We start from the raw sequence: 24,731 nt of genomic DNA, 5'->3' as shown, positions 1-24,731 counted from the left end.
AGCCCGCCCGGGCCGGCAGGGCAGCGCAGGTGCGGGGTGTGCGGGCGCACCTGGGTCCGCAGGCGCGGGGCTCGCTCCGACAGAGCCGCGGTGCCTCGGCCCGGTGCCCTCCTGCGGAGCGGTCGCCGGCGCGGCGCTCCGGGCGGGGGGAGCCGCGCCGGCCGCCTGTGGGCGGAGGGGGTGTAGCAGCCGCCAGTCCCCGCAGCCGTGCCCGGCCTCTGCCCGCTCCCGCTCCAGGATCAGGTTTCCCGCGGCCGGGGCGGGCGGCACCGCCTCCCCGTCCCCGCCTGCCGGACTCGCGGCCGTGGGCAGCGCCGGCGGCGGGAGGGGCGCGTCCTGCTCGGCCGGAGCCGCGGCAGAGCGGCGCGCAGCGGGCAGGTGCGGCGGCTGGGGCTGCGGCTGGAGCCGGAGCCGGCAGGTCCGTGCCTCCCGCGCTGCTGTCCGTCAGCATGAAGGTCGAGTTTGCCCCCATCAATATCCCCTTAAAGAGGAGGATCCAGACAGTCGCCGTTCTGCAGTGGATCTTCTCCTTCCTCCTGCTGGGTAACAGCCTTCCTCCTTCCTACCCCTGCCCCAGAGAGAAAAGGGCGAGAAGCGGCTTTTTCCGTGACCGGCGTTACCCGTGGGCATCGCTCGGTGCCAGCCGTGGCGCCACGTGGGTGCAGAAGCGGCCGGGGGCGAGCAGCTCCCCGGGGATCCCCGGGCGGGCAAGAGCATCACACTTCTTTCTTCCCTGAAAGCTTTGGATGGCTCTTTCTCTTTTATGGGGGTCTATTTCTCTCTTTGGGTTCTGCTTCAAATATGAGCCTAAAAAGCTGGTGTCTGTGGCTCCTCATTGAGACGCCCAGTAGGTTTCTGACAGCAACTTTTTTTATCGAAAATGAGCATAAAGTCTGGTACATGCTGTTTCCATTCGTAATTTTGTAAAATAACTTTATATGTTGTAGTTCAATAAAATTCTCATTTAACAAGGTAATGAAAAATAATGGGCATTGTCAGTGAATTGATTCAAATGCAGACACTTCTGTAAATAATATGAAAGATGTCCTCACTGGCTTTAAGCAAGTGTTGCTAATTCTACTTGGTAATCTTTTTCTACTGATTGTTCCTCTATAATTAATGTTCCTAATATCTTAATAGACACCTATCGTTAAGCACCTATTCACAGCAGCAAATCTTATTCACATGGGCAGGTATCTTGAATTTGATGAAATGAATCACTTGATAAGGTAAGCTTTAACTCTATGAGACCAAATCCATGGATTGTATAAATTGGGCAGTGGTTATTGAATAGTCTGTTCTGAGGTACAGAGCCACCTGTGTATGACTGGAAATGCTGGAACACTTCAAGATCATCCATGCTCTAGGATTTACAAGGAGAAAAGTAGTGTGCACTTATCTTCCTTGTATGTCTTACAAATATATTATCCTACAGATGGTCTGATGTCTTTCAGGGCTTTTTTTTTTTTTAGGTTGTTAATCCACACGTGAAATATTTGGGGGAAGTATGGAGGCTATGAAGTATCTTCACAGATTAATCAGCAGATGTTCTGTTACCTCGAAATTATATGCAGTTAAATGATAAACAGTTTCAGTTTGTGGCTACATTGTAAGTAGTCTGTGCTTTTAATTTTCTGTTATTGAATTAGGCCTTGGCATGAGCCATTATTTAAGTCTCATAAAGCAGTGGAAGTTCAGGGGCAGTGGAAGAAAACTTTTTTTTTTTCCCTAATGTAGCAATACTGGTGCAGATAACCACACCTTCCTGTGCTGACTAGAAGGGATCGGGATGCAGAAAATCCCCTCTCTGTAGTTTAGCGGGTGAAGTAGGGAGCTGTCATCTGCAGCTGGCACTGCCTGGGAATGTCAAGGAAAATCAACTCGAATGATCTTATGGCTGGTTATGTTGAGTATAGTGAGTTCATGTAATCATGAATAAATGGATTTTCTAGAATGCTTGATTAACAATTTGATTCTAATAATACTTATCTGCTTGTGCACCATGGGGATGTTTATCTTTAGAGCTGAGCAATGTGACCTTGTCATTTCATAGGCAGATGCTTTCAAGTGAAAGGGCAGCCAGTGATCTGGCCAAAAAGTTTCACTTAGCTGCAGGAAAATTCAGGTGGCTGAATCCTAAATTACTTAAATGAGCTGGTTTCTGATGTTCTGGACTGCCCCTATGTCTGGATTTTTCAGCAGGTTTTTTTGTTTTTTTTTTTTCCTGAACAGATGTTGTTTGTTTGTAAGCTGTGGATTCAATAGTGACACTTCCAAATCAGGAAGGGGATGCCTCAGGACCAGTGAAATACTGTGTGAGTTCATCACAGAATAGGTTGGAGGTTTAGGTGTTCTTTGGGGATTTGTATGTGGCTGGAACTACTTTATGCCAACCACAATCTTGATTGTCTGTCTTGTGTTACATATCTGCATGTGAAAACTTGAACAGACAATGCCCTATGACAACTAATGATTCATTAAATAGATAGAGGGATTCTGTTTAGAGCAGTGAATAAATGGTGTACTGGCTTAGCTGCTGAAGTTGTCCATCTAGGTATGTTGTAATGTGCCATGGCTTAGTAAAATGAACTGTAGGACTAACAGATGAAGTAAGATAACTCTGAAAATTAGTGCCCTGGATGACAAAAGCTGAATTGGTCAATGATATGCTTCAAATCTGGGGAGTGACATGTGAAAAAGTGATTTTGCACACCAAGTAAGCTGTAAGGGGAATGTGAGCCTATTACAACTCAGAATTCACAATGTGACTTGGATAAAAGACTCTTGGATTTATCTTCCTGGCTGAGAAATGTAAAAAGCCCTTGCTCTCCAGGCTTGCTTTGTTGTAATGCTGCATGGTTTTCTGAGATTGTAGAATTGATGTCTGAAAATGCCCTCTTACTTGTTCAACTCACAAGCTGGCCTGAAATACAGACATGCAGTAGTTGTTGAAGCCTAAATCTCATCTCCACTGTAGAAAGAGTGAATCAGTCTGCAAACACTGAAAAAACAGCAGCAGCAGCCTGGTACAAGCAAAGTTCTGCTTCTTCATGCAGTGTACCAGCTTGGGCTGGATCTGCACTAGAGATGCATTGCATCTGTTGTGCAGCGTAGGCAGAGTAAACATGCCTCTGTCTCAAAAAAGCTGTACAGATGTGCACAGAATTTCATTATATACAAAAGGAACCTCTTTAAAATTCTGTCTGTAAGTTCCTGTGCTTCCTTGTTCTGTGCTGCAAGCTGCCAAAGTTCACCCTCAAGGGGGAAAGACAAGTTTTCATTGTAACAGTGATTTGCCTGTTTGTTATCCAGGGTCATGACACCAAAAGCAAAAATAAGTTCTGAAATACTGGGATGTGTATGTAAGAGTTTCTGGATTAGATGAGAGGCATGACCATTAACAGTTTCCCACTGTGTGTTGGCTGAAAATGCCATGTAGTTTTTTATCTTACATTCTCCAAGTCAGCAGACCAGAAAAGTTTGGATATAAGTTCCATGAAAGAGAGAAGTGTTTAAATTTGGCTTCTGTCTTTTGAAAGACAAGTGTTACCGGTCTTGAGTCCAGAAAACTAAAGCTGTTACAACTGAAAACTGGCAAATGTTAAAATCCTGCTATTTCTCATTATATTAAGCACAAATCCAAACGAGCTTCAGGCTGAAGCATAATGTCAAGCTATTAGTGTTTTACTGCTGAAACAGCAGATACATGAAATTTTGCAATCTCATAGTATCTACTTTGGATAAAAGGCCAAAGCAGACAATTTTTACAGATGGTAGTTTTATGCTGGTAATTACAGTTATTTGAGATTCGTTCTCTTGGCTGGGGGCTGACAGTTCTGGGGCAGGTCTGGCCCTGTTCCGAGCTCGTGCAACAGCCACACCATGTCTGCCTGTGTGCTGGCTGCTCTTGATTGCTCTGTGCCACTGTCCAACCTAACCCCAGGCAGAAAGTCACCTGGAGAAATAAAATCTCCAAGCCTGTAAGTGCTGCTGGACTGGCAAAGCAAAGAGGTTACATAACCCCCATTTTTGTATCATAGATTCATTGTGCATATGCACTAAAGAAATTATCACTGTATGCAGTGGATGTGCCCAGTCTTTGCAGGAAATCTTTGTTTTTAAGCTTGAAAATGTTTTTCTAAAGAACTTTGAATTAATTTTGCTGCATTTACCAGTATGCCTGATATCCTCTTATTGGGAACAGGTATAGGTTTTCTGTGTCTCACACAGCAGTTGGGCATTTATCCTTGGTGTGTGCTGTGAGCTGTGTGCCTCAGTACTGCACATCTGTCAGTGAGGTTCACTTTGTATCAGGAGGTAGATCAAAGGGTTCATTTAAAGGCAAAACCATTAAAACAAAGAAAAATCAGTCAGGTTTGGTTGAAGTGCTGCTTTCCCAGTGCTTTAGCCTTTTGTTTTCCTTTCTCTCTAATGTACAGAAAGTACATTTACTTTTTGAAGAAAGTAAAGCTAGAAGCTGAGTTGGTGAGCTATGTGCTCCTGCTAACTTCTGTGCCCTGATGTGAAAATGGACAGTGGAGTTTGAACATGTACAAAATCAAATGCAAAACTGAGTAACTTGGGTGGAGTGGTGATGTCTTGGGCCAGACAATGAGAGAGGGAAATGAGAGTTTAACTCTCCAGCAGGGATACCAGGGTTTTTCTCTGCGAAAAGGTGACGGTAGGGCAGAATGGTGCATCTTCTAAGGCCCACCTTTGGGGCCCAGCAGTGTCTCTGGTCTCCTCACTGGAGATTTAGGACGTGACTGTTGTGAAGGCACCCCTGTATTTATTTGCAAAACCATTTATAATGTAAAATCAGTATATAATATAAGGTATACTTTAATATGCACAAAGCCACAAAATAATATGCTGAAGACGTTAGTATATATTAAACTACATCCTGTTCTCTAGTAATTAAACTTCTCTGCATGTAGGATGAAGCAGTCTCTTAATTGAACTTGCTGGAGACAGTTTTGAGTTGTGGATCTGGCTTCCCCAAAAGAATAGAAATGATGAAACATTTGCCACAGTGTGAGATATTGCTGCTGGAATAATAAGTGGTTTCTGTGTTGAGAAAGAAGGTGTCAGTGTAATGTGCTAAAACAAATATTAACCTTTTCTGCAAACATACCATGATGGTTTAATTCATCAGCTATAGCTGGATAACTAATATAGTTTTGTTCTTCCTCAAAGTCTTTTTTTAAAAAAACCCTCTTCTGGTGCTTAAGAAAACTCAGCTAATCTCCATGAGCCTTTCATAGCAAGCAGGGTGGTATTGCTACATGTTTTTGTCACTTTGCACTCATCTATCCGTGAAGTTTATTGGTGGCCTATGGGTAGGGACTGAAGTGTGATCACAGAGAATAACAGGGTGCTTACTGACTAGTATTTCTAGGAATGCTGCCTCTGTTACCTATGTTTTAGGGAGGGGATTTACCCAGGTGTCTGTGTGTATTTGTTTGTATCTCTCAAAAATACTAAGAAAAAATGGCTCTGCTCTGTCAGGCCAGAAGACCCTAGCTTGACAACCCCTATGTGAACATATATGACAGTGAATGCCTAAGGAGAAAGAAAGGAAATGGGGAACATGCACACTAAATTTGGCATGCTGTCTTGGGATTTGGCAATTAGTAACTTGGGGGTTTATGGTATCCAGGCCACTCTACCTCCAAGTCACTTGTGTGTAATGCTCTGTATCTCTAGTTTATCAGTATTTGCCAGTGGAAGGTCTTGGGAACTTGGAACCAAATTTCAGCATAAACAGACCTCTAAAGCTTGGCATTGAGGATTTGTGTTTGCTATCATAGCACTGCTGAGATACAGCTTCCTTGGCAGGAGTGCTCAGATATCTTTGTGGCTCCCAGTTGTAACCAATAACCTGACAAAGGCCCTCACAGGAGACTGATCCACATCCAACTAATACTGGCTGCCAGTTTCAGAGTGAGCTCCTTTGCATGGTTTTTGGAACACTGCAAAGAGCCTGTAGTGCTGCTTGGGGTGACACCAGCACCCCTGGCACCAGGGACACACCTGCACTGCCCATGCTGTCCATGACTGCTCTGAGCATAATGGGAGCTTTCTCTTCTAGGGACAATCTTGCATTTGGTGGCTATCAAAACAGATATTAATTAAACATTTTTGATGCCTTAATAACTCCAAATGCATTTGAAGCTTCCAATTTCCAGATTTAACCTGTGCTGTTTTCCTGCTTCCTATCTCTGGTATTTAACTATTTTATAAATTTGGTGCCCCCAGTTGCAAACTCAGAGCCTGATTAATGTTTGAAGGATCAAGTGTGCAAACATCTTTGGGCAGGATGGCTGCCAGGCTGGCAGCTAACACTACATAGAGTGGCTTTCATCATTTGTTGCAAAATATGAGTATCCATGTGTTGTAAATGGGAAGTGGAGGAGAAGTGACACACCAACATTGGTTCACAAACCCAATGTTCAGAGTTCCATGGCAGTGATTTGTCTTTTAATCTATATTTCCTCCTCCCCCCTCACCTACATCCAAAATCCAATATATCACAGAGATATTTTTCAAAGCTCTAATATGAGTTCAACCAAAAAATTACACCTAGAATGTACTCTGGGACTATATCCAAGGACACAATTATGCAGTAGAGTGATAAATCCCAAGTTATTCACCTTTTGCCTGGAATTTGTTATGAATTTAGTTAAAATGGTTGTTATTTATTTACTCACTGTCTTGTCTGAAGGAGAAAACATCAGGTTTGTGTTTACAGGCTCATTGGTTTTGAGTCATCAGTGTTTAGCTCATCTTGCAGGCTGCTAATTCGTTTAAATAATGAGGAGGTATGGTAAAAGGAATTTGCCTCACATGTCTCATTGGGAATGCAGTAATCAACTTTGTCCTACAAGATGCTGAGCTCCCCTGAGGAAGTGCTAACAGCATACTTATCTCCCCATACCTTGCCTGCACTCAGGAAGGTGTCCCAGCTAAAGCAAAGCAGCCAGCTTGTTGATCTGGTGGATGTTTGTCTGCATAGGATTAAGTACTGCTATCTGGGCCGTCTCACTGCTGATGTAATTAGCTCTCACAGCAAGGATGCTTGGCTACAAAGCACTTTTCAGCTGTTTGCTAGCAAACTGATAGTAAAAAACCATGTGATTCCGTGTTAAAAGAACCATATGATTGATTCTGTGTTAAGTCTAAAGTGTTTCTGAAAGGAAGGGTAGGAAATAGAAATACTTGCTAAATTTTGCGTAACAAATGAATTTATTTATAGCCGCTAGAAAAACTTCTCATACTTGTTCAAACTTAAACCAAGAACCTTGGTGTCCTGTCCAGATTAGCATTCCTAGAAATTTCTATAGTTTCAGGATCTCTTCTCCAAGGAACAGGTAATGACTTTTCCTCAATAGACTTCTATGGCCTATTTTGGAGTGATGCTGTTGTGGGATTCCCTGTGAAATTCCCTGTGGGATTTGGGTGTTATATTTCACCCATGTTACTTGTCCTGCATTAATGATGTTCCTTAGAACTGGTTTCAGTTCTTGTGAGTTTTCCACATTGACTTTGGGGGTCTGTGGGCTTCAGTTAGCTGTGGTGTTTTTCAAGAGCTTTTGCTCAAGTGCTTTTCTGTGCAAGACCAGGGTTATTTGATTGAGGAGGAAGCAGTGAGCTTCTGTACTGAATAATGGAGTATCCTTGAAAATGGTAGGTTTTGTCCTGCTCCTGCTTTTGTTTATGGTAATTTCCATCTCCCTTCCTCAGAGAAAATGCAATTCCTTATTTTTCTGCTCATATTCCTGCTGGAAATGTGAATGTTCATCCCCATCTAGACAAGATATCCAATTCTATTCTGAAAGCACAGTCAAACTAGGCACAGGAACAAGATGATTGAAATTCAGAAAAAGTAAATATTCAGGTTGAGGAAATGCAAGTCTGCCTGTAGACCAAGCTGAGATCTCAGCTCGAAACCTGCGTAGTCTAGGGAATCTGTTGACTTTTCAACACCCAAGAAATATCTCTTCTGAATGAAGGTGATCTGAACTAGGATGAGTGGGTTTTGCTCTTGATTCATCTACTTATTCTAAAGTTTTCAGTTCTGGTGATACTTTACATTGTGTGAGCCAAATTATTGCCTGAAGTACTTCTGTTGTTTTTTACGTCTGCTTTATTTAGTGGTGTATTTAGTGTATTTAGTTTCACTGGTGCGACTTTTAGGACTCCACAGGATATTGCCCTTATGAAAGCCAGTCAATTTTGAGACATAAAGTACTGCTTCTGCATTGTAAAATATCTCTGAAAAACACTGGGCTCCTGCAACTCTGCCCATTGAGTCTTCCAGTGAGAACTAGGTCCTGTTTTGTTTGCCATGGTAAAATTTATGATGTTAAAGCCCTGACTCCCTTGCAACCTGGACTTCAGCATCTGATCCATGAGCCTAATGGGGTTTGTTCAGGAGGTGTCAAAGCAAGCAGGCTGCTGCAGGGGTACCACAGGGCAGAGAGCAGCAGCTCCTACTCCTCAGACATCTCAAAACAGAGCTGTTCAACACACTCTAAGACTAAAACTTTGCAAGTTCTACAAAGATAAAATTTCCATAGGATTTCCCTGAGTAATTATTTCAAGGCTGAGCCCCAAGAAACACATTATATTTAACCAAACAACTTTTTCATTATCTTTGAATTATGTATAATACAATTCTTATGTATCACTATTGTAGCAGGATGTTACAATTCTTAGTTAATTGGGTTTGAAAGTATCAGGACTTACCTGCTGTTGTATTCCTATAGCAGCACTGAACTTCTCCTTTGACTAATGTGTTTAGTGGCTGAAGTGGAGCCTCTTTATGTTTTGGTCTTGCCTAGTGCATCTCCTTGGCCAGTGACAGCACTTTTGGCTGCAAGTAGAACTACCAGCCCCATATTATAGGTAGAGAAGCTGAGAAGGAGAATAGAAAATGATTGCCCAACATCCCTGTAATTAGAAAAGAGATGTTGCTATGGCTCCCTTTCTCTTCTTTCCTTCCCCAGCTTTCCTTTCTTCTCCCTAAAGTATCCTTGTTAGCTCTTGTTGTCTTTTATTTTGCCTTATAGGTAAACCAGATGCTCTCTACCAAACATCCAGTTGTGCAGTAGAGGGAGAAATAATAGACTGAGATAATATACCCTTGTAAGTTTCACCCTCACTGTAACAGCACCATGTAGAATGAGCTGAGTTCAATTTGTGTGCACTTTGAGTAAATCTGTAAAACCATATCAGGGCTGGACATTCTTAAAAGGACACAGATGTGATTAATGCTTGCTCTGCTTTCACTTTTTGTCTCTTGTAGCAGAGTTTTGCTGTGGATTCTTCGTGCTCCTGATCCTGGGCAACTTCTGGTTCCTTGCTGTTCTGTACCTGCTCTGGCTCTACCTCGACTGGGAAACTCCATGCGCTGGGGGCAGACGGTCCCAGTGGGTCAGAAGCTGGACTGTCTGGAAGTACTTCAGGGAATACTTTCCCATTCATGTGAGTAAAAGGTTTCTCTCACAAACAGCTTAAATGGCCATAACCATGGACAAACAACTAAGACTCATCTTTGCTAAAATTCTAATACTCAACTACAGGGTGAACTTAACTTCTTTTTAAAACATGGGAAATCTGAGATTTAGTGACAAAAGGGGACAGGGCCTGGTTTTCTGGTTGGACTATTGGGTGACAAGATAGCACTTCAGCACAGTAAATGCTAGACATGGTATCCTGACACATCTATTTAAGCTTTGTTTATCTGTAAAGCAGGACAGTAATTCTAAGTGCTCAGAAGGAAATTCATTGTCATTGCTTCTAAGTCCTGCCAATGTGCACTCTCCATACCTAGTATTTTTGAGGTAAATATTATAATGCCCGCCACTGACTCTATTTTTCAGCTTATAAAAACGTCAGAACTGAACCCAAATCACAACTACTTACTTGGCTTTCACCCTCACGGGGTCCTGGTAGCTGGAGCCTTCGGAAACTTTTGCACCGATCCTCCTTTCAAAAATTTATTTCCTGGGCTTACTCCATATCTCCATATCATGCCCATCTGGTTTGGCTGTCCCTTCTTCAGAGAATACATAATGAGTGCTGGTAGGTAAAAGCAGAATATCTCAGCTGTTGCTTCATATTTTAGCTTCTGTTACAAATGTAGAGTCTATTCCTCTACTTATATATGGTAAGTAATTTCAGAAGGATCAGTGTTGGTGCTAAATTTAACCTCTATTTTATGATGAACTGTTGTGGCAAAAAATTTTGGAAGGTTTTATTAATAGCTTTGTAAACTATAACACTAAGTTGTTTTTTCTTTCTGAAAAGAAATTGCTAATTTTCCTTTGAACTATCAGACAGCAGTCCTGAGTACCCATTATATACAAGAGGAGAAGGGCATAATAATTTGTAATTTTATTTAGTAATTAGCAGGCACTTGTAAAACAAATTCAGGCTCATCTCTTACCTGAAGGGCTTGGTATTATATATTATAAATATCTTTATACTCAGAAATTAATTACTTGCTTATGATTGAAGTCCCATGTTGCAAATTTGTGTAATTCTAATTGAGATGTGAACTCTAAAGAGAGAGACTTTTTTCTCTGCTCTGAGAAGCATTTGTCATAAAGGGGTGATATTCATGACTGGTACTATAGTAATAAAAGATAAAAATAAAAACCAATCAAGTTGGGGGAACTGAAAAATGAGAAGAATGAAATAAGAACTAGTGCTCCCCCACAATGGTTTAATACAATAGTTATTTTATTTAAATTCACTCAACTACAGCATTTAAGCATGCTTTGATGCACAAGACTAAGTTTGGGAGATAGAGATCTAACTTTATTCATGACTGCAGCATGATCTCAGAGAAGCTGTTCCACTGCTCCATGCACAGAAACATGCCTGGGATGTTGCCCAGATTAATATTAGAATTACTTATCTATGTATACTTCAACATATCAGAGAATGCCTTTCCATGCAAATGTAATTTCTGAGGGCGTTCTTTGAGGCTTGCTAAGTGAGGGATTGGCAGTGGTAGATCATTGCAATTTTAAACACTGTCATTTAATCATAGTCTGGAAGTCAGATTTACATGCTTTTTGGCATCTTGACCCATGGGAACAAATATTTACCTGCAGAATGAGAAATAACTGCAGTAAAAAGCACACTAAAGAAGAGCCAGCATTGGAGCTCGGTTTTCACAGGTATGCAGCTGATAAATGAGAGGGGACCTTTGGTGTAATACAGGTCAACAGTCCAATCATAAAACACTTGCAAAATTGTCCATGTCCTGAAAGCTCCTGGCACAATGTTTCATTTCCCAGTCTTTTCCTGCCTGTGTCTAACAGGTGCAGTTGTTGCCTCTGGCAGCGCAGCTGCGACACCCCCGAGCTGCGGTGTGAGCACGGAGCAGTGCCCTGCATGCAGGGCAGCTCTGCTTCAGCAGGAGACACACTTGTCCTGGGGAAAGGCAGTGGCTTCTACTTTCCTTTCCAGGGAAAATGCATGCTGACTTGAATGAGCATGACTTGAATTATTTGTGAGTCCCAGGTCAGCTGCATTTTCAGAGTAACAGTGACTGTGAAGGTGTATGTGGCAAACGGATGTAACTTTTTACTGAGGTCTGGACTTGCTCCAGTTGCAAGCTATTCCTCTTGGTGGCCAGCTCTCAAAAGTAGATCATAGTCATCTTCCTTCTCTTACAAAATTTTTATAATCCACATTGTAATGTCCCTATTGGAAAAAAGACCAAGCAGGGAGCAGGACATCCAAAAGTGTGTTTTGATACCAGCTCTGTAAAACCAACAATGTAAACTAGACTTGATCTCTAAATTGTCACTTAGATTATATGAATTCAACACAGTTTAATTGAACATAGCTTCTGGGTAAATGGAAACACTTATAAGCCTTTGAAATAAAACTTAGGGCAAGAAGGAAAAGGAACCTTTGAAAGATTAGGTGTGTATCTGTTGGAAAAGGGATTTTTCAAAGCACCAAGTCCAGAGCAAGACCTAAGGAGATGATAAAGTCTTGTAAAGCAGTGTGCCTCTGATTAGAAGTATCTGTATCAGCAGGAGTACCAGAAAAGCTTCATATAATCTGCTATTTTAGCCTAAATATTCATGAGTGCCTGGGCCTGGTTACTAGAGAATGAGCTGATGCAGTTATTGGGAATGGTAGAAGTGAGTCTTTCTGCTTCTCCTAATACTACCATGCCATTGCTTTCGATGGAGCTGCTGCTTTGTAGCTGTGAAAAGAGTGGGAGGATCTGTGTGGCACTGTAGCTCCATGTTTGCATTAACAAGTGCTCTATACATTCTGTTAACCCCTCTGTGCCTGTGTTTGTATGCACCTGCTGTACAGCTTTAGCTGCTGCCTCTCAGCACTATCTGCTGCCATTCACCTCCTCTGTTCTTGGGCACTGAGTCTCTCTGAGAGGGAGTTAAGTTGCCAGAAGAGCACACCCTGAAGAACTCAAAACTCTTGCAATAGGCAACAGCATTTAACTCATCAGTGTGAAATCAAAGCATGTGCCCAAAACCAAATCTGTTCCAGAGTGAGGAGCTTGAACCCAAACCTTCGAAATCTGTTCTGTGCTGTTATAATTTTGAAAAATCATTTATATATTTAAAAATATTCTTAAATTCTACTGTACTTGTACATGAAGATCCAGTGGTCACTCTGAAAATGTTTCCTCCTGAAGGAATGGTTTCTGCATCCAAGGAAAGTGTCTCACATGTGCTGAGCAATGAAGGAGGTGGCCATGCATCTGTCATTGTGATTGGAGGAGCAGAGGAATCTCTGAATGCACATCCTGGAAGTCTAACCCTGAACATCCTCAAGAGGAAGGGCTTTATTAAAATGGCCCTGAAACATGGGTAGGTCTTCCATGACGCATGCTTTGAATGTAGATTGATTCTGAAATATAGTTCATATTATATAAAATTAGAGAATTTGAAAGAGTCTTAAGTGTCTAAGAACATCTGGCACAGGAGCCAATCTGTCCACCTAGATCCAATCTGGGAGTGTTGAAAGCTCCCTTTGACTTTCATAATTTGTAACAGTAGGTGTTATTAGCATATCTTGTTTTATTTCAGTTGTTTCTTGTGCTAACAAAGAGTAAGAATTATGAAACAATATTAGTAAATCTTGGCTGCTTTTGCTGAGTAGGGCAAACATTCTCCTTTCTGTTCTGTAAATTGAAAACACATCAAGGTAGAATTTTCTTATCATTTTAAGCAAACAAACAAACAACTTAGATAGCCAGGCCCTGTTTCATTAAATCACTGAGAATTATGGTCTAGGAAGATTTGTTTTCACTATTATTTTAAAGACTTTCTTTTGAAGACTGCCTTTTGCAAAAATGAATTCCTGGGAATTTTTGGTGAAAATCTCAAGAAAAACTAGATAACTTCAGTGTGTTATTAAATAGAGATGGTATCAATATCTTTTGAGTGCTTTACACAGTGCAAGATATTGTGTCTGTTCTGGACTGGTCTAGATGGTTTGTGTATTAGAAATATTGAAACCAATTATTGTTCTGGCTGCACTTTCTGAACAGCTTCCAGGATTATACATTGACATGTGTAGCAATGAGAAAAAATACTAGTCTTGAGAAATCTGTAAGAGCTTTTTAAGTTATTAACTGGAGAAAAGGTGATCTCTGAGAAGAGGGGGTCTCTGCTTTTATACAGAGTGCAAAAAACTAGAAACTGTTCTGTGCCAAAATTCCAAGGGTATTTCTTACATGTATCACTAGGATTCTCATAAAGAATTTTTTGTGCCAATAAAATGTAACATTCTAGTCTAATTTGTATCCAGAAAAAATACTTGTGTATTTGAATTAAGAGTTTACTGCCTAAACGAGTCCTTACTCAATTTTAGCTCAGCTGTTGATTAATTCAGTGGGATTCTCAACACTCACTAGCTTTTATTTGTTTTAACCATAAAGATTAGAAGAATATTTAGATACTGTTTCTTTCTTCTTAGTATGTTGATAGATGTCTGGTCTGTCATATCACAAAGGCTGGTGGTAGTTATCTCTCATCTAAATTGATTTGGATTGAGAAATCAGATACGCCTGTGCCTCTCATGACATTGATTTCAAAAGTATCTCCAACACATAACAGCAGGAGTGGGACACTTACAAAACACAGGAATGGCCCCTTTACCCCTTCACTTACTTAGATTCCAGTGATGGTCCTCATCTTTCTAAAAGGGTCATGGCTGTCTAGAGCCCTCCCCTGGGTGGCAGTGCCTGTCTCTGCCCGAGTGGCTAAGGGCTACACTCACATGGTCACTGTAACCAGCAGGCTCCAAGTCATTCCTACAAACACCAGCACAAAAAGCTGCTTCTGTGTGAAGCACTGGAATTCTGACTTCTCATCTGTCCAGCAGGGCTGTGGGACAGTGTGAGTCTAACAGAGGTCTTGCCCAAAGACTCAGCATCCAGTAATTGCTTCTGCTTTTGATGTCTTGTTTTTAACAATTACCAAAATGAGAAGAAAATTTCCAACTCAAGTGAAAATGAAAGGGCCAGGGAGGCCTGTGGGACACAGATGAGGAGACCCCTCTGCCACCAGTGCCTGCACACATTCCTGATGCTCATGGTTTGCAGCAGCAAATAACAACAGAGGAAGGAAGGGGCAATGCAGAGGGTTGTGCCCTCTGGCCCTGGCTGCTGTGCTGCCAGCACAGAGAAGCTGTGTTCCTCAGCTAGGAGCTTGTGGCCTGAATATGTCAGCAAAAGTCCTCTGCACTTCTGCAAAAGACATTTTGGTCCAAGGTAGTACAAATATCTGATACAAAGTGAAGAAATCCAAAGACACAAAACAAATGATGAATCAGATAACTTATCTTTAATTTCACAATCGTAAGTTACTTATTTCTCTGTCTTAGCCTCCTACATAGCATCTTGCAAAAGTCTTCACTAGATTAAAACACAGTGTCGGGGCACCACAGCTATTGCACCACAAGATGTTCCTGTTTGTCTTAGTGTTGTAGTAAAAAGTCGAGTGTTTACACAGCCACAGTAAGTACCAAGCTTTCTGATATTTCTTTTACAGGTGGCAGGGTGATAAATCCACTGGAGAAAGAAACTTTGAGCAGACACTAGTCAGAATAGTATGTGGGAATGATAGTCTGTGTGAGTCCTCAGGCTAAAGAAACAGTTGAAGCAGTTGTTTTTTACTGTGCAGGTGGATTTTGACAGTCCACAGTGCTTTCCAGCCAGCTCTGTCCTCAGTGCATCCTCCTCAAGCATTCACAACTCTGCAGATTCTCATTCCTACAATGTTCTAGCAATACTGCTATTTTACAGTAAGGTTTTTCTCAAAGGTAGTGGGGACAGAATAGAGCTAAGATACAGAAACTAAGATTTAAATAAAGAAAATATCCCTGAATCCTTCACAGACTGCTTAGGATTACCCTGCTTTTTTTTTCTCTAAACTTTGTAGGATAGTTAATGAAACTAAGCATTAATCAAAAACCGTACTGCAGCCAAGGTTTTAAATACAATGGTGAGTTTACCTGCACTGATTCTATTCAGTCACGTTGTTTGTCCAGGAGCTAGTCAGTGCCTTTCCTCCCAGGCCAATTCATGCCCTGAATGAGCATTTATTAGGCTGTGCAAGAGCCAAAGTGGGTTCACATAGTTTCTGTGGGTAAGATGTGACTCTGGTAAAAATGGATTAAAGCTACTGTTTTTGAAGAAGTCCAGAGGAAGCAGGGTTTGGCTAGGAATTGGACAGCAGAGAAGGAATTTGGCATTGCATTTGTGTCTGTGAGGGTGTCTGGTTTTTATCAAGGTTTTTGTGCTGAAATCAAGGGCAAGCATTACTCCGGTCAAAAGACAAGGGAAAGCCAAGATCTGGTTTTGATGCCACCCTGCTGGGAGCATTATAAAGTTAGCAATGAGGCTCCTTTGCTTGCCAAGAGAAAAAATGTAGTGGAACAAGGGTGGACTTGCTGAAATAGTGGTGGATAAATACATACTTATGATATATGCAATTACTCATTTTCATAATTCCAAACAGTCACAAATTGCAATAGGTACCAACCAACTAAATACTGCCAAAAGCAAGTTGCTAGTTGTGTGCCAATCACTTTTTTTTTTTTTTAAACACCAACCACCCAAGGCATCCAAAAAGCTGCTGCACATGAGAAGGGTTGAATGCCTGTTGCTGATGAAATCCAAAGCTGCTGAAACTCTCTGTCTGGTTATTGTGAAATTATTTCTGTGCTGCTGATGTGAACTGCAGTGCAAGTGCAGGCTGATGTAGAATTCTCAGTGTCCTCTTTGTTTTACAGGGCTCATCTGGTCCCAGTGTTTTCCTTTGGTGAAAATGAACTATTCAAGCAAGTTGCAAATCCCAAAGGTTCATGGCTCAGGAATGTACAGGAGAAGTTGCAAAAGATAATGGGCTTTGCTTTACCACTATTTCATGCTAGAGGAGTCTTCCAATACAGTTTTGGTTTGATACCTTACAGGCAACCTATTAATACTGTTGGTAAGTTCCCTGCACCTTTTCTAATGTGTTTGCAAATGTTTAGAAATTCATCAGTGTGCTGCTAATATCTGTAAATTTATAAATCTGTTCTTATAAATCTGAATTCATTACTGTGCATCTAAAATAAGTATGTGAGGTTTACTGTCCTTCCCACTTAAAGGGGACAATTCCTTTCTCCCTTTCCCTTTTCTGGCCAAATCTTACTCTTCATTCTCAGTTATCCATAGGCTCCTCTCCTTGGCAATCCATAAAGAAATCCAAGAGTTGTCCAGTTTTTACGAGATGGCTTCTACAGCTCAGCAGCTGTTGCTGTGGTTTTGGATGCTGTAGCTGTTTTGTGAGAAGCCCAGAACCTTCATTTCTTAGCTCTGCAGAGGAGTAGCAGCTGGATGTTCCAGCTGATGCACAGCCACCCCAGCAGAGCTCTGGAGCAGGGCTGCTGGAAGGAGCTTGTGTGGTGCTGACCTGGTGCTCATCAGGACAGAGGGAGAGATGCAGGAGGAAGGGAGAGGACGCGTGGTGCCACAGCCCTTGGGCAGACTGCCAGTTAGATGGCCTTGCAGGTCTTTAGGGTGTTTCCTTCCCTCTTGGCTTTTTCCCTTGGAAAGATCCTGTCATGTTTAATTGTGAGTGTGCATGCCACATCAACAGGCAGTTTGGGAGAGTGTTTTTCCCCAAAAGCCTTCATTACTGCTCATCTATTCTCACTGGAGTGTGGAACTGAACATATTTTTCATGGTTCTTCTAGTGCTATTGACAACTACACCTTTACAAAATAGGTGATGCTGGGTCTCATGCAAAGGCAATAGCTGTCTGTCTGTAAATTTTGTGATAAATCATTTTTAGCTAGATTCTGACCTGAGCGAACTAAAGAAAATTGAGCTTTTCTGGTGTTCCACACGGGACTTTGAAGGTGGCTCTCCTTCTTTATGGGATTGATTTGATTACAGTATGAAACAAAAATGTTTAAGACAAAAACATATCTGCTTGAAATTTAACATAAAAAGAGCTCTGTGTTTTATCACTTCACGCAATTGAATATTTTGAAAATATTTGATTTTTAATGCCTGCATTGTACACAGGCAGGCTAAAAATGCCACTCCTTTTATAGCCAAAAAGTTATCAAAGCTTTGGAATGAGATGTATTGGATGAGATCTATAATCTGTGCGGGTTTTTTTGGGCTGATGACACCAGGGTTGTTCTGAGGCTTAAAATGTGTTATTTGTTGAGGCATTTCTTCATCATGACAAAAGCACAGGAGTGCTACAAATCAGCAAGACCAGAGTCTTGCAACAGAACTTGTAAGATCTCACAAGGTCCTTTGCCTATTGTATCTCTTTTCCCATGTTTGAGAACTATCAAAATGTGCCTGTGTCCTTGGAAGTGTGTGGGGTGTTCTTGGTGTGCCTCAACAAGGCTTTGAAAGCATTGGCTCAGCTCCTGAGAGCTGCAGTGACCTCACCTGAGGTGATGGGCTGTGCTGCCAGCGTGGCAAGGTATGGGTGATTCCAGTCCTGGTTCAGAAGCCATGGATCCAAGAGCCATTCAGCTAAGCCAAGATCTGTGGAATTTGAGTGTTGGGCCTGATAAGTGTTTTTGTTTTCCCTTTAATTTTTTTTTTTATTACTGCTTTACAGAAATAGAAGCAACTCTAAAATATCAAATTAAGCAAGTTCCTTAAAGCTGCACATAATATTAGAGAGATGAGTGTAGTTTTCCATCCCACAAGAAATCTTCACTCTTGCAGAAAGGCTTGGGGGCTGTTCGCTGTTTCCAGTCCTGCCTCTGGAAATCCTGTATTGTATGTATATTGATTTCACACCCCTCTAAGGTATTGCTCAATCCAGGGCTGGGTTCCCACCCCAGCTATGTAAAGTCTGAGTTGCAGCACCACACAGGACTGAGAGCTGGTGGCAGCTGGAGCTGCAGCAGGAAAATGCAGGCTCAGCTCTTTGTGGTTCTGGCTAGGCTTGCCTTTAGTCATCACCATCCAATCTGAAGTGGCAGCATCTCTTAACAGGCATTTTTAGGTGTGTTTGGAAAAGTCCTGAGGGTGCTTTTAGCTCTCTGTTTTTCTAGGCTTTTTCTGTAATCCCAGTTGGATCTGTTAAGGTGTTGGTGCTTCCAATGCAAGAATAGCTGTCAAAATGTGGCTGAACAACACAGGAGAGACTGAGATCATGGGAAGCTTCTCTTAGCAATCCACTTTTTAGCCATAGCCTTTTGTGGAAGTGAAGGCTGCCCTCTGGATTTCCATGGAGTCACCTCCCACAGAGCAGGTAGCAGGCTTTGCACAGTGCCTGGAGAACATTTTGCTTCCAGTGACATTTGTGGGCAATGGATGGTTCAGAGACACCTCACAGGGTTTAGGGGATTTACATGCTACCCCTCCATAGGCTGAGGTCACATTTCTGGTGCAGTGATATCCATTTTGAATAAATTGGAAGACAAATATTTCCTCCAGTCCTGTTCATGTGACAGTGTGGTTGAGGGCAACCACTGTCCTCTTAAGCACGCTTCACACTGAGTGGTTTTACTATTCAGATCAGAAGACAGTGAGAAAGTACATTTTATTAAATACTGTGTTGAACTTGTAGACAGCACATAACCCATAGGATTGTATCTTGAAGTGTAAACTGCTCCTTCAAGTTAGAGCTTATCACTCTTCTCATTTGCTCTTTTGCCGCCAAACTGAAATGGTGAAGAGGGGGGTCCTTAATTCATTTTACCTGAACTTGAGCAAAAGGAAGTGAAAAACAAGACCCAGGACTGAGGCTTGTGAAAGGCAGGATCAGGCCCCAGGGTAAGAAAATTGCGCTGTGATTCTGGCATCTGAATGTGGTGGAGCTCTTACAGAAGGGACAGCAATTCTGCTTAAAAGGAGATGTTAACAAAGCTAATGCTGTTGTGTTTGATTTACAGTGGGAAGCCCCATCCCTGTAAAACAGAACTTGAACCCCACCACTGAAGAGATTGATCAGCTACATGCATTGTATCTACAGAAACTAAAGAAATTATTTGAAGAACACAAAAGCAATTACGGCATTCCTGCACATAGATCTCTCATCTTCGAGTAGCAAATTACAATTTGTAATTCTGAATCTCATGCAAAGAAACACTGTCTGCTCAAAGATGTCTTTCTTGCAATCTATATTTTGCAATCTATAATTATCCTTATGTAAGGAATACTTTTAAGAAGGGATTATTAGATGATTTATTGATTTTTATCTTATTCTTGGGCAGTGGGGGGAGGGATCACTGGGATGTAAGCTTCGAAGCCCATGCTGTTTTGAGTTTGTTTTGAGTTCTCCTTTTAGGTTCATGTGTGCCAGAAATGTGAGTGAGAGACTCCACACAGATGTTCTTACCACAGCTTGAGCACAGGAAATTGCCCCAGCATGAAATCAGTAGCAGAAGTATAAACCCAAGAAGTCTTTGATTAGAGGTTGAGAGATTTACCAGCATTTATCAAACATGGCATCAGGTTGTTCTCTGAATGTCAGAAACCTCTGCTGCTCTTCCACAGGAATGAAGGTGTATGTTTTCAGCAGATGGCTACTGTAACCACTTACATGAGAATTCAAGAATAAATAGGAGCCTTCAGCCCTGAATTGGATATTGGCAAAAATGGTTTGTCCAAGTCATGGAGCAGAGCAAACCTTCTGTTTGGAGAACAGTGTGTTGAGATTTCTGTGTGCATGTGTGTGCTGGGTGGTGGGAAGCACTGAATGATGTGACTTTTCTGGACAGTCTCTGCTTTGGATCATAAGTTTGGAAGATGAAGCAGCTTTGGTGATTTCAGCCTCAGAAGAGATGGCAGCACAGGACAGGAGAAGGAGGGAATCGTGTGAACTCTTCATCCTGTGCAAATTAAAAATAATCCGATGTCAAACACTTGCAGAGAAGGAAGGGGAGCCCAATGTGTTCAGTCAGTTCTGAAATTTCACCAAGGAAAGTGTACTTGATAATGCTTTTTTTTTTTTCCCCACTGACAAATGTGTGGGGAAGCATGTGTTAAGCTGGTGCTGCAGTGCCAAGGCAGTGTGAGCATAGTTCTAGGGTGCAGCAGGTTAAGAGGATGCATTGTATATAAACCAGGTGCCTGAATTTCAGAAAAGGTTTATCCTAAATGTGGATATCCACTTCAGAAAAGAAAAGAAAAAGCTCTTAACTGAACTCTTTTTCAGGGAAAATGCCTAGGTCTTGGAGATAATTGTGTATGGGAAAAATTGGAATATATTACTGAATTTTTATGAGATAAATTCTTGTATTTGTACATGCTTTCTGACTGCCTGCAGACTTTGCAGTCTGATGTTAGTGAAGAGTTTGCTCTGCTTTAAGCAGTTTTGGTGCCTGAATATTAGATCAGTTAGGTGCTCTGACAGGTCGTGCATGGGCCTATCAGGCAGCGTGGGCATCTTCAGCTGGCTCAGCTGAGCACTGGGGGGCTCCAGGAGCAGCAGTACTGGACACATTGTGTATTCAGTGGGCTGCAGGCTCTTAGAAACACAGCAGGGGCTTTGAGAACAAGGTAGAGCTCTGGAGGGAAAGTATCTTAGCAAGATGAAGGTGTTTAAAGAGAAGCGTGGAAATGACTTCTGTGGAGTGAACTCTGACTGAACCAACGCCCCAAAGCCAAACAAGTATTTGCCAGACAGAGCAGATGTATGTGTTCTAAAAACCCTCCAGCAACAAGCTGGTTTCCTTAAGAGAGCTCTTCCTCTGTGCCTATTTGTCATCCGGATGTAAACAACACTGAGCCAACACTGAGTCGTGCTCTCATTTTCTCTACAATGATACAAACATTCTGGAACCAGGGCTGGAATTTGCAGTGCCTGAGGAAGCCCCTCTTCCCTGACAGACTGCTGTCAATGTGCCCACAATTCACCTCTACCCGAGCTTTCTTGGTGCCATATGTGCTTGCCCTCCCTTCCCATGCCTTTGCTGATCACTGATGATCACTGTGGTGCAGGCATCTTGCTTCCTCACCTCTGCCCACCTTTCCCTGAGTTGAGATCTCTGGTCTCTAAGCATGGAAAATACTGAGTGGTGTCTTGTCATTCAGCAAAAATGGGGTTTAGGAGCAGGGTTTGAGAAGAGGAAGCACTGTGGCTGTGCATGTTTGACACCAGCTTAAGATCAGGACTGTTTCAGCTATGGAAAGGGCATGTTTCTAGGGAGGTCACACATGGCAGGTTTGTTCCCTGGGAAGAGGTCTCGGTCCTGAGGATTGTACAAAGTGATGATCCCTGAGCAGCTGCTCTTTCTTAGCCAGCTATGTGAAATTTCCTTTGGATTTGACTCTTTATTGCCTGCCCTGATGAGTAGTGAGGATTATTCATGAAAGAAGAATTTGGAGTCTGTCAGACTGTACTCTCTTAGATCATCTGCTCTAATGAGATATTTCCTCTCATTCTCAGTCTGTTGGTTTTCTGTTACCTTAATGATACAAAAGGTCAGACTGTAAATTTAAAAATATTAGCATTGAATTGAGGGTGGAAAGTAACAATGTTTTTTTGTTGATTAAATTAATCAAAACTTCTAGGGATTATGTGGATACTGATTTTGGGACAATATCTGGTCCAAAGGGTACCCTATAAACAGGCTTTCCTCTGAATTCCATGAGGAAATTATCTGTGGGCTCTCTGTACCATCCATAACTGGCTCAGGTAGAACAAGTAGGGATTGTGTTGCTATGGCTACTGATATTGTCATTGCTTTGTAACAATGGAGATGGTAAAAAAACCAAAAATTAAAAAACCCAACAAAAAATAACAAACCAAAAAAATCTCCAAGCAATTCAAATATTTATTGTTGCTCAGTTACCACTGCATATTGCTTATGATGGTCCTTCCAAACTACCTTTTATTAACCAATTATCTAATGTACCCAGGACTATTTTAAAATAGAACTTCTGTCTCTAAAAGTGATAGACATGGTGTCATCTGAAATATTTACCTCTGTAAATATTAGCGTGTGGATCTGTAAAGCAGCCCTGCAATCCTGAGCCTAAAGGCCAGAGCCCTGGCAGCCATAGACCCATTTTGGCTACCACAGGCACCAATTCCAGCGCTGCTGCAGGCACAAGGAAGCTGCCCATGTTTGTTGGAGCAAGAGTCTCCAGTTGCAGTTCATGCTGGACAAAGCAAGAGCAAGGAGCTGGTAGGAATGGTGACACAACGTGCCCCAGCTGCACCTGCAAGAGCTGGGTAGAGCTCAGATTCCTGGTGGGATGTCACACTGCCTGGGGCCTCTTCCTGGGGTGTTTGTGCCTTTCAATGGCACAGGTGATCCCAGGGAAGCCAGCCATCCAGGAGAAGCTCTGCCTCTAAACCATGGAAACACTGCCTGCCTGATGTGCTCAGGATGAAGTTCCTGCCTGTTCCCTTGTGTGTGAACACCTCTGTGCCAAATTCCATTGACAGAAACTCAATCCTCGAGTATTTTTACTTTGTGAACTACACAGCATAATTTACACTTTGTAACTTTTTATGGTACCTGTAAAATATGAATGTCAGTTGTTTCAATGATAGCTGTGGCAAGGAGGTGTGAGATAATAAAGGTTTGTACCAAAGTGGGCTTGTGCTGACTGGAATTCACTGCTGTTGGGTGAGGATCCTGGCTGAACTCGAGGGGTCACATTAACGTGGCTGTCAGGCTGTGCTCATATCACACTGAGAAATCTGGATGGATTGCTTGCTGCAGTCTCCTGAGGAGAACCTGAAGCCAGGTTCCCGATGAAGTTCCAAAGGATCTGAGAGAGAAGTGACCCACAGCAGGGGAGGGCTGGGCTACAGCAGCCCTCAATCAGTGCCAAGGGGGCACAAGGGATGCTGGAGCACGGAAGGGTGGGCAATCTTCTCAAGAACTGGTGAAATAACAGCTTTTGGAGATTAATTCAACTTCAGTTTGAAGAAAGGTTTGAATTTTAAGTGAAAGTTGCATGGAGTCCAAATCTTAGTAATTGTACCCTAGAACAGAGGCTCTGATTCACTCTAGGAACTGGGGAGCTAAACAGCTGCTTGGAGTAAAAAACGGGTTCCATTTGTCTGTTGGGAAGAGGAAAACCACCCACCTGACAACAGTGATGTATTTAATGGGATTTGTTTGTTTGTTTTAAAGTACAGCAGCTTAATGCAGCACTAACAGCTGTAGTGACAGCTATCAATTCCAAAGACTGGCAAAGGCTAATTGTATTTTGTTACTAGCTAAATACTTTTTTTTATGGAATGATGCCACCTTGCATCTCAGAGGAGTATAAAGAGGAAAAATGGGTTAAAACTGGCCTTGGATTGTTTTGAAGTAGCCCCATTATGTGTGCACATGTGTAAATTGGAGGTGTGTCATGGTTCATCAATGGATCAACATCACATCCTGGTTTTGCTGAAGTACAAAAAAGGAAGCAAGTTATACCTGTAAAACAAGAAATGCAGAAAAACAAGGAATGGAGAGGAACTAGACATTCATGCTTCCCAAGTGCTGCAGCAACACTCATCACCATTGCTTGTGATAGGTCAGTGATGTTACCTCCTCAGCCAGGTTCTGGATTCTGAAGGCAGTTGGGTGGTCTGAGGGATGTAGATGGTGTTTCAGCTGAGGTTTCTTAAGGTTGGCATCAGTTTCATGTCAGCTGAACTGCTCAAGCAGTGCCTACCTACAGTGCAGATCCTAGAATTCCCTTGTATTTTCCCAGTTTAATAGACAGAATAGAGCTGCAGAAAGAATGAGGAGAGGGAAAAAAAAAAGAGGAAATAGAATTGCTTAATGTATTCATATGCTGAGAAATATATCCATTTTTAAAAGTACCTAAGAACCATTGGTGAGGAACCACATCCTTTATGGTTGCTTTTCATACCCTAACATTAAATTTCACAAATAGCACAAAAGGGAAAAGCCTTTTCCAGTGCAAAGAGGAAGAAACACCCTTAAAACATTCTGGGATCAAGAAATACTTGTTGCCTAATTGGGTAGATATCTAGCCTGGATCCTCTTCCATCTTGAACAGTAGTTACACTAAAACTGTTGGCCAGCTGACACCTGTTTGTCCAATTTATTTTCAGTTAAATTTCCCACTGGCACAAATGGAGCCCCGTTGCTTTTTTGAATGGCTATGATGAAATGTAATGAATAGTCCAAGAGCCTGTCACATTGGCTGTGAGCTTTCCTTGGCTAACATGAATCAGCAGTGGGCTCATCTTTCCCTTCTGCAGTCAGCAAGGAGTATTTAATCCTAGGGA

At 42.1% G+C, this 24,731-nt stretch overlaps 1 protein-coding gene across 1 annotated transcript; it reads left to right on the top strand.

The window, feature by feature from the left end:
• The first annotated feature begins 340 nt into the window (after nucleotides 1-340).
• Nucleotides 341-23,068, top strand: MOGAT1 (monoacylglycerol O-acyltransferase 1). Its single transcript, XM_053952029.1, has 6 exons — nucleotides 341-543; nucleotides 9,308-9,486; nucleotides 9,885-10,086; nucleotides 12,689-12,863; nucleotides 16,294-16,493; nucleotides 19,417-23,068. Exons 1-6 carry the CDS (start codon nucleotides 450-452, stop codon nucleotides 19,569-19,571), a joined length of 1,005 nt encoding a protein of 334 aa, XP_053808004.1. The 5' UTR covers nucleotides 341-449; the 3' UTR covers nucleotides 19,572-23,068.
• Nucleotides 23,069-24,731: the final 1,663 nt, after the last annotated feature.

Source organism: Vidua chalybeata, chromosome 10, assembly GCF_026979565.1.
Source record: "Vidua chalybeata isolate OUT-0048 chromosome 10, bVidCha1 merged haplotype, whole genome shotgun sequence".
Classification (NCBI taxonomy): Eukaryota; Metazoa; Chordata; class Aves; order Passeriformes; family Viduidae; genus Vidua; species Vidua chalybeata.
This window is presented reverse-complemented; position numbering and strand designations above follow the sequence as displayed.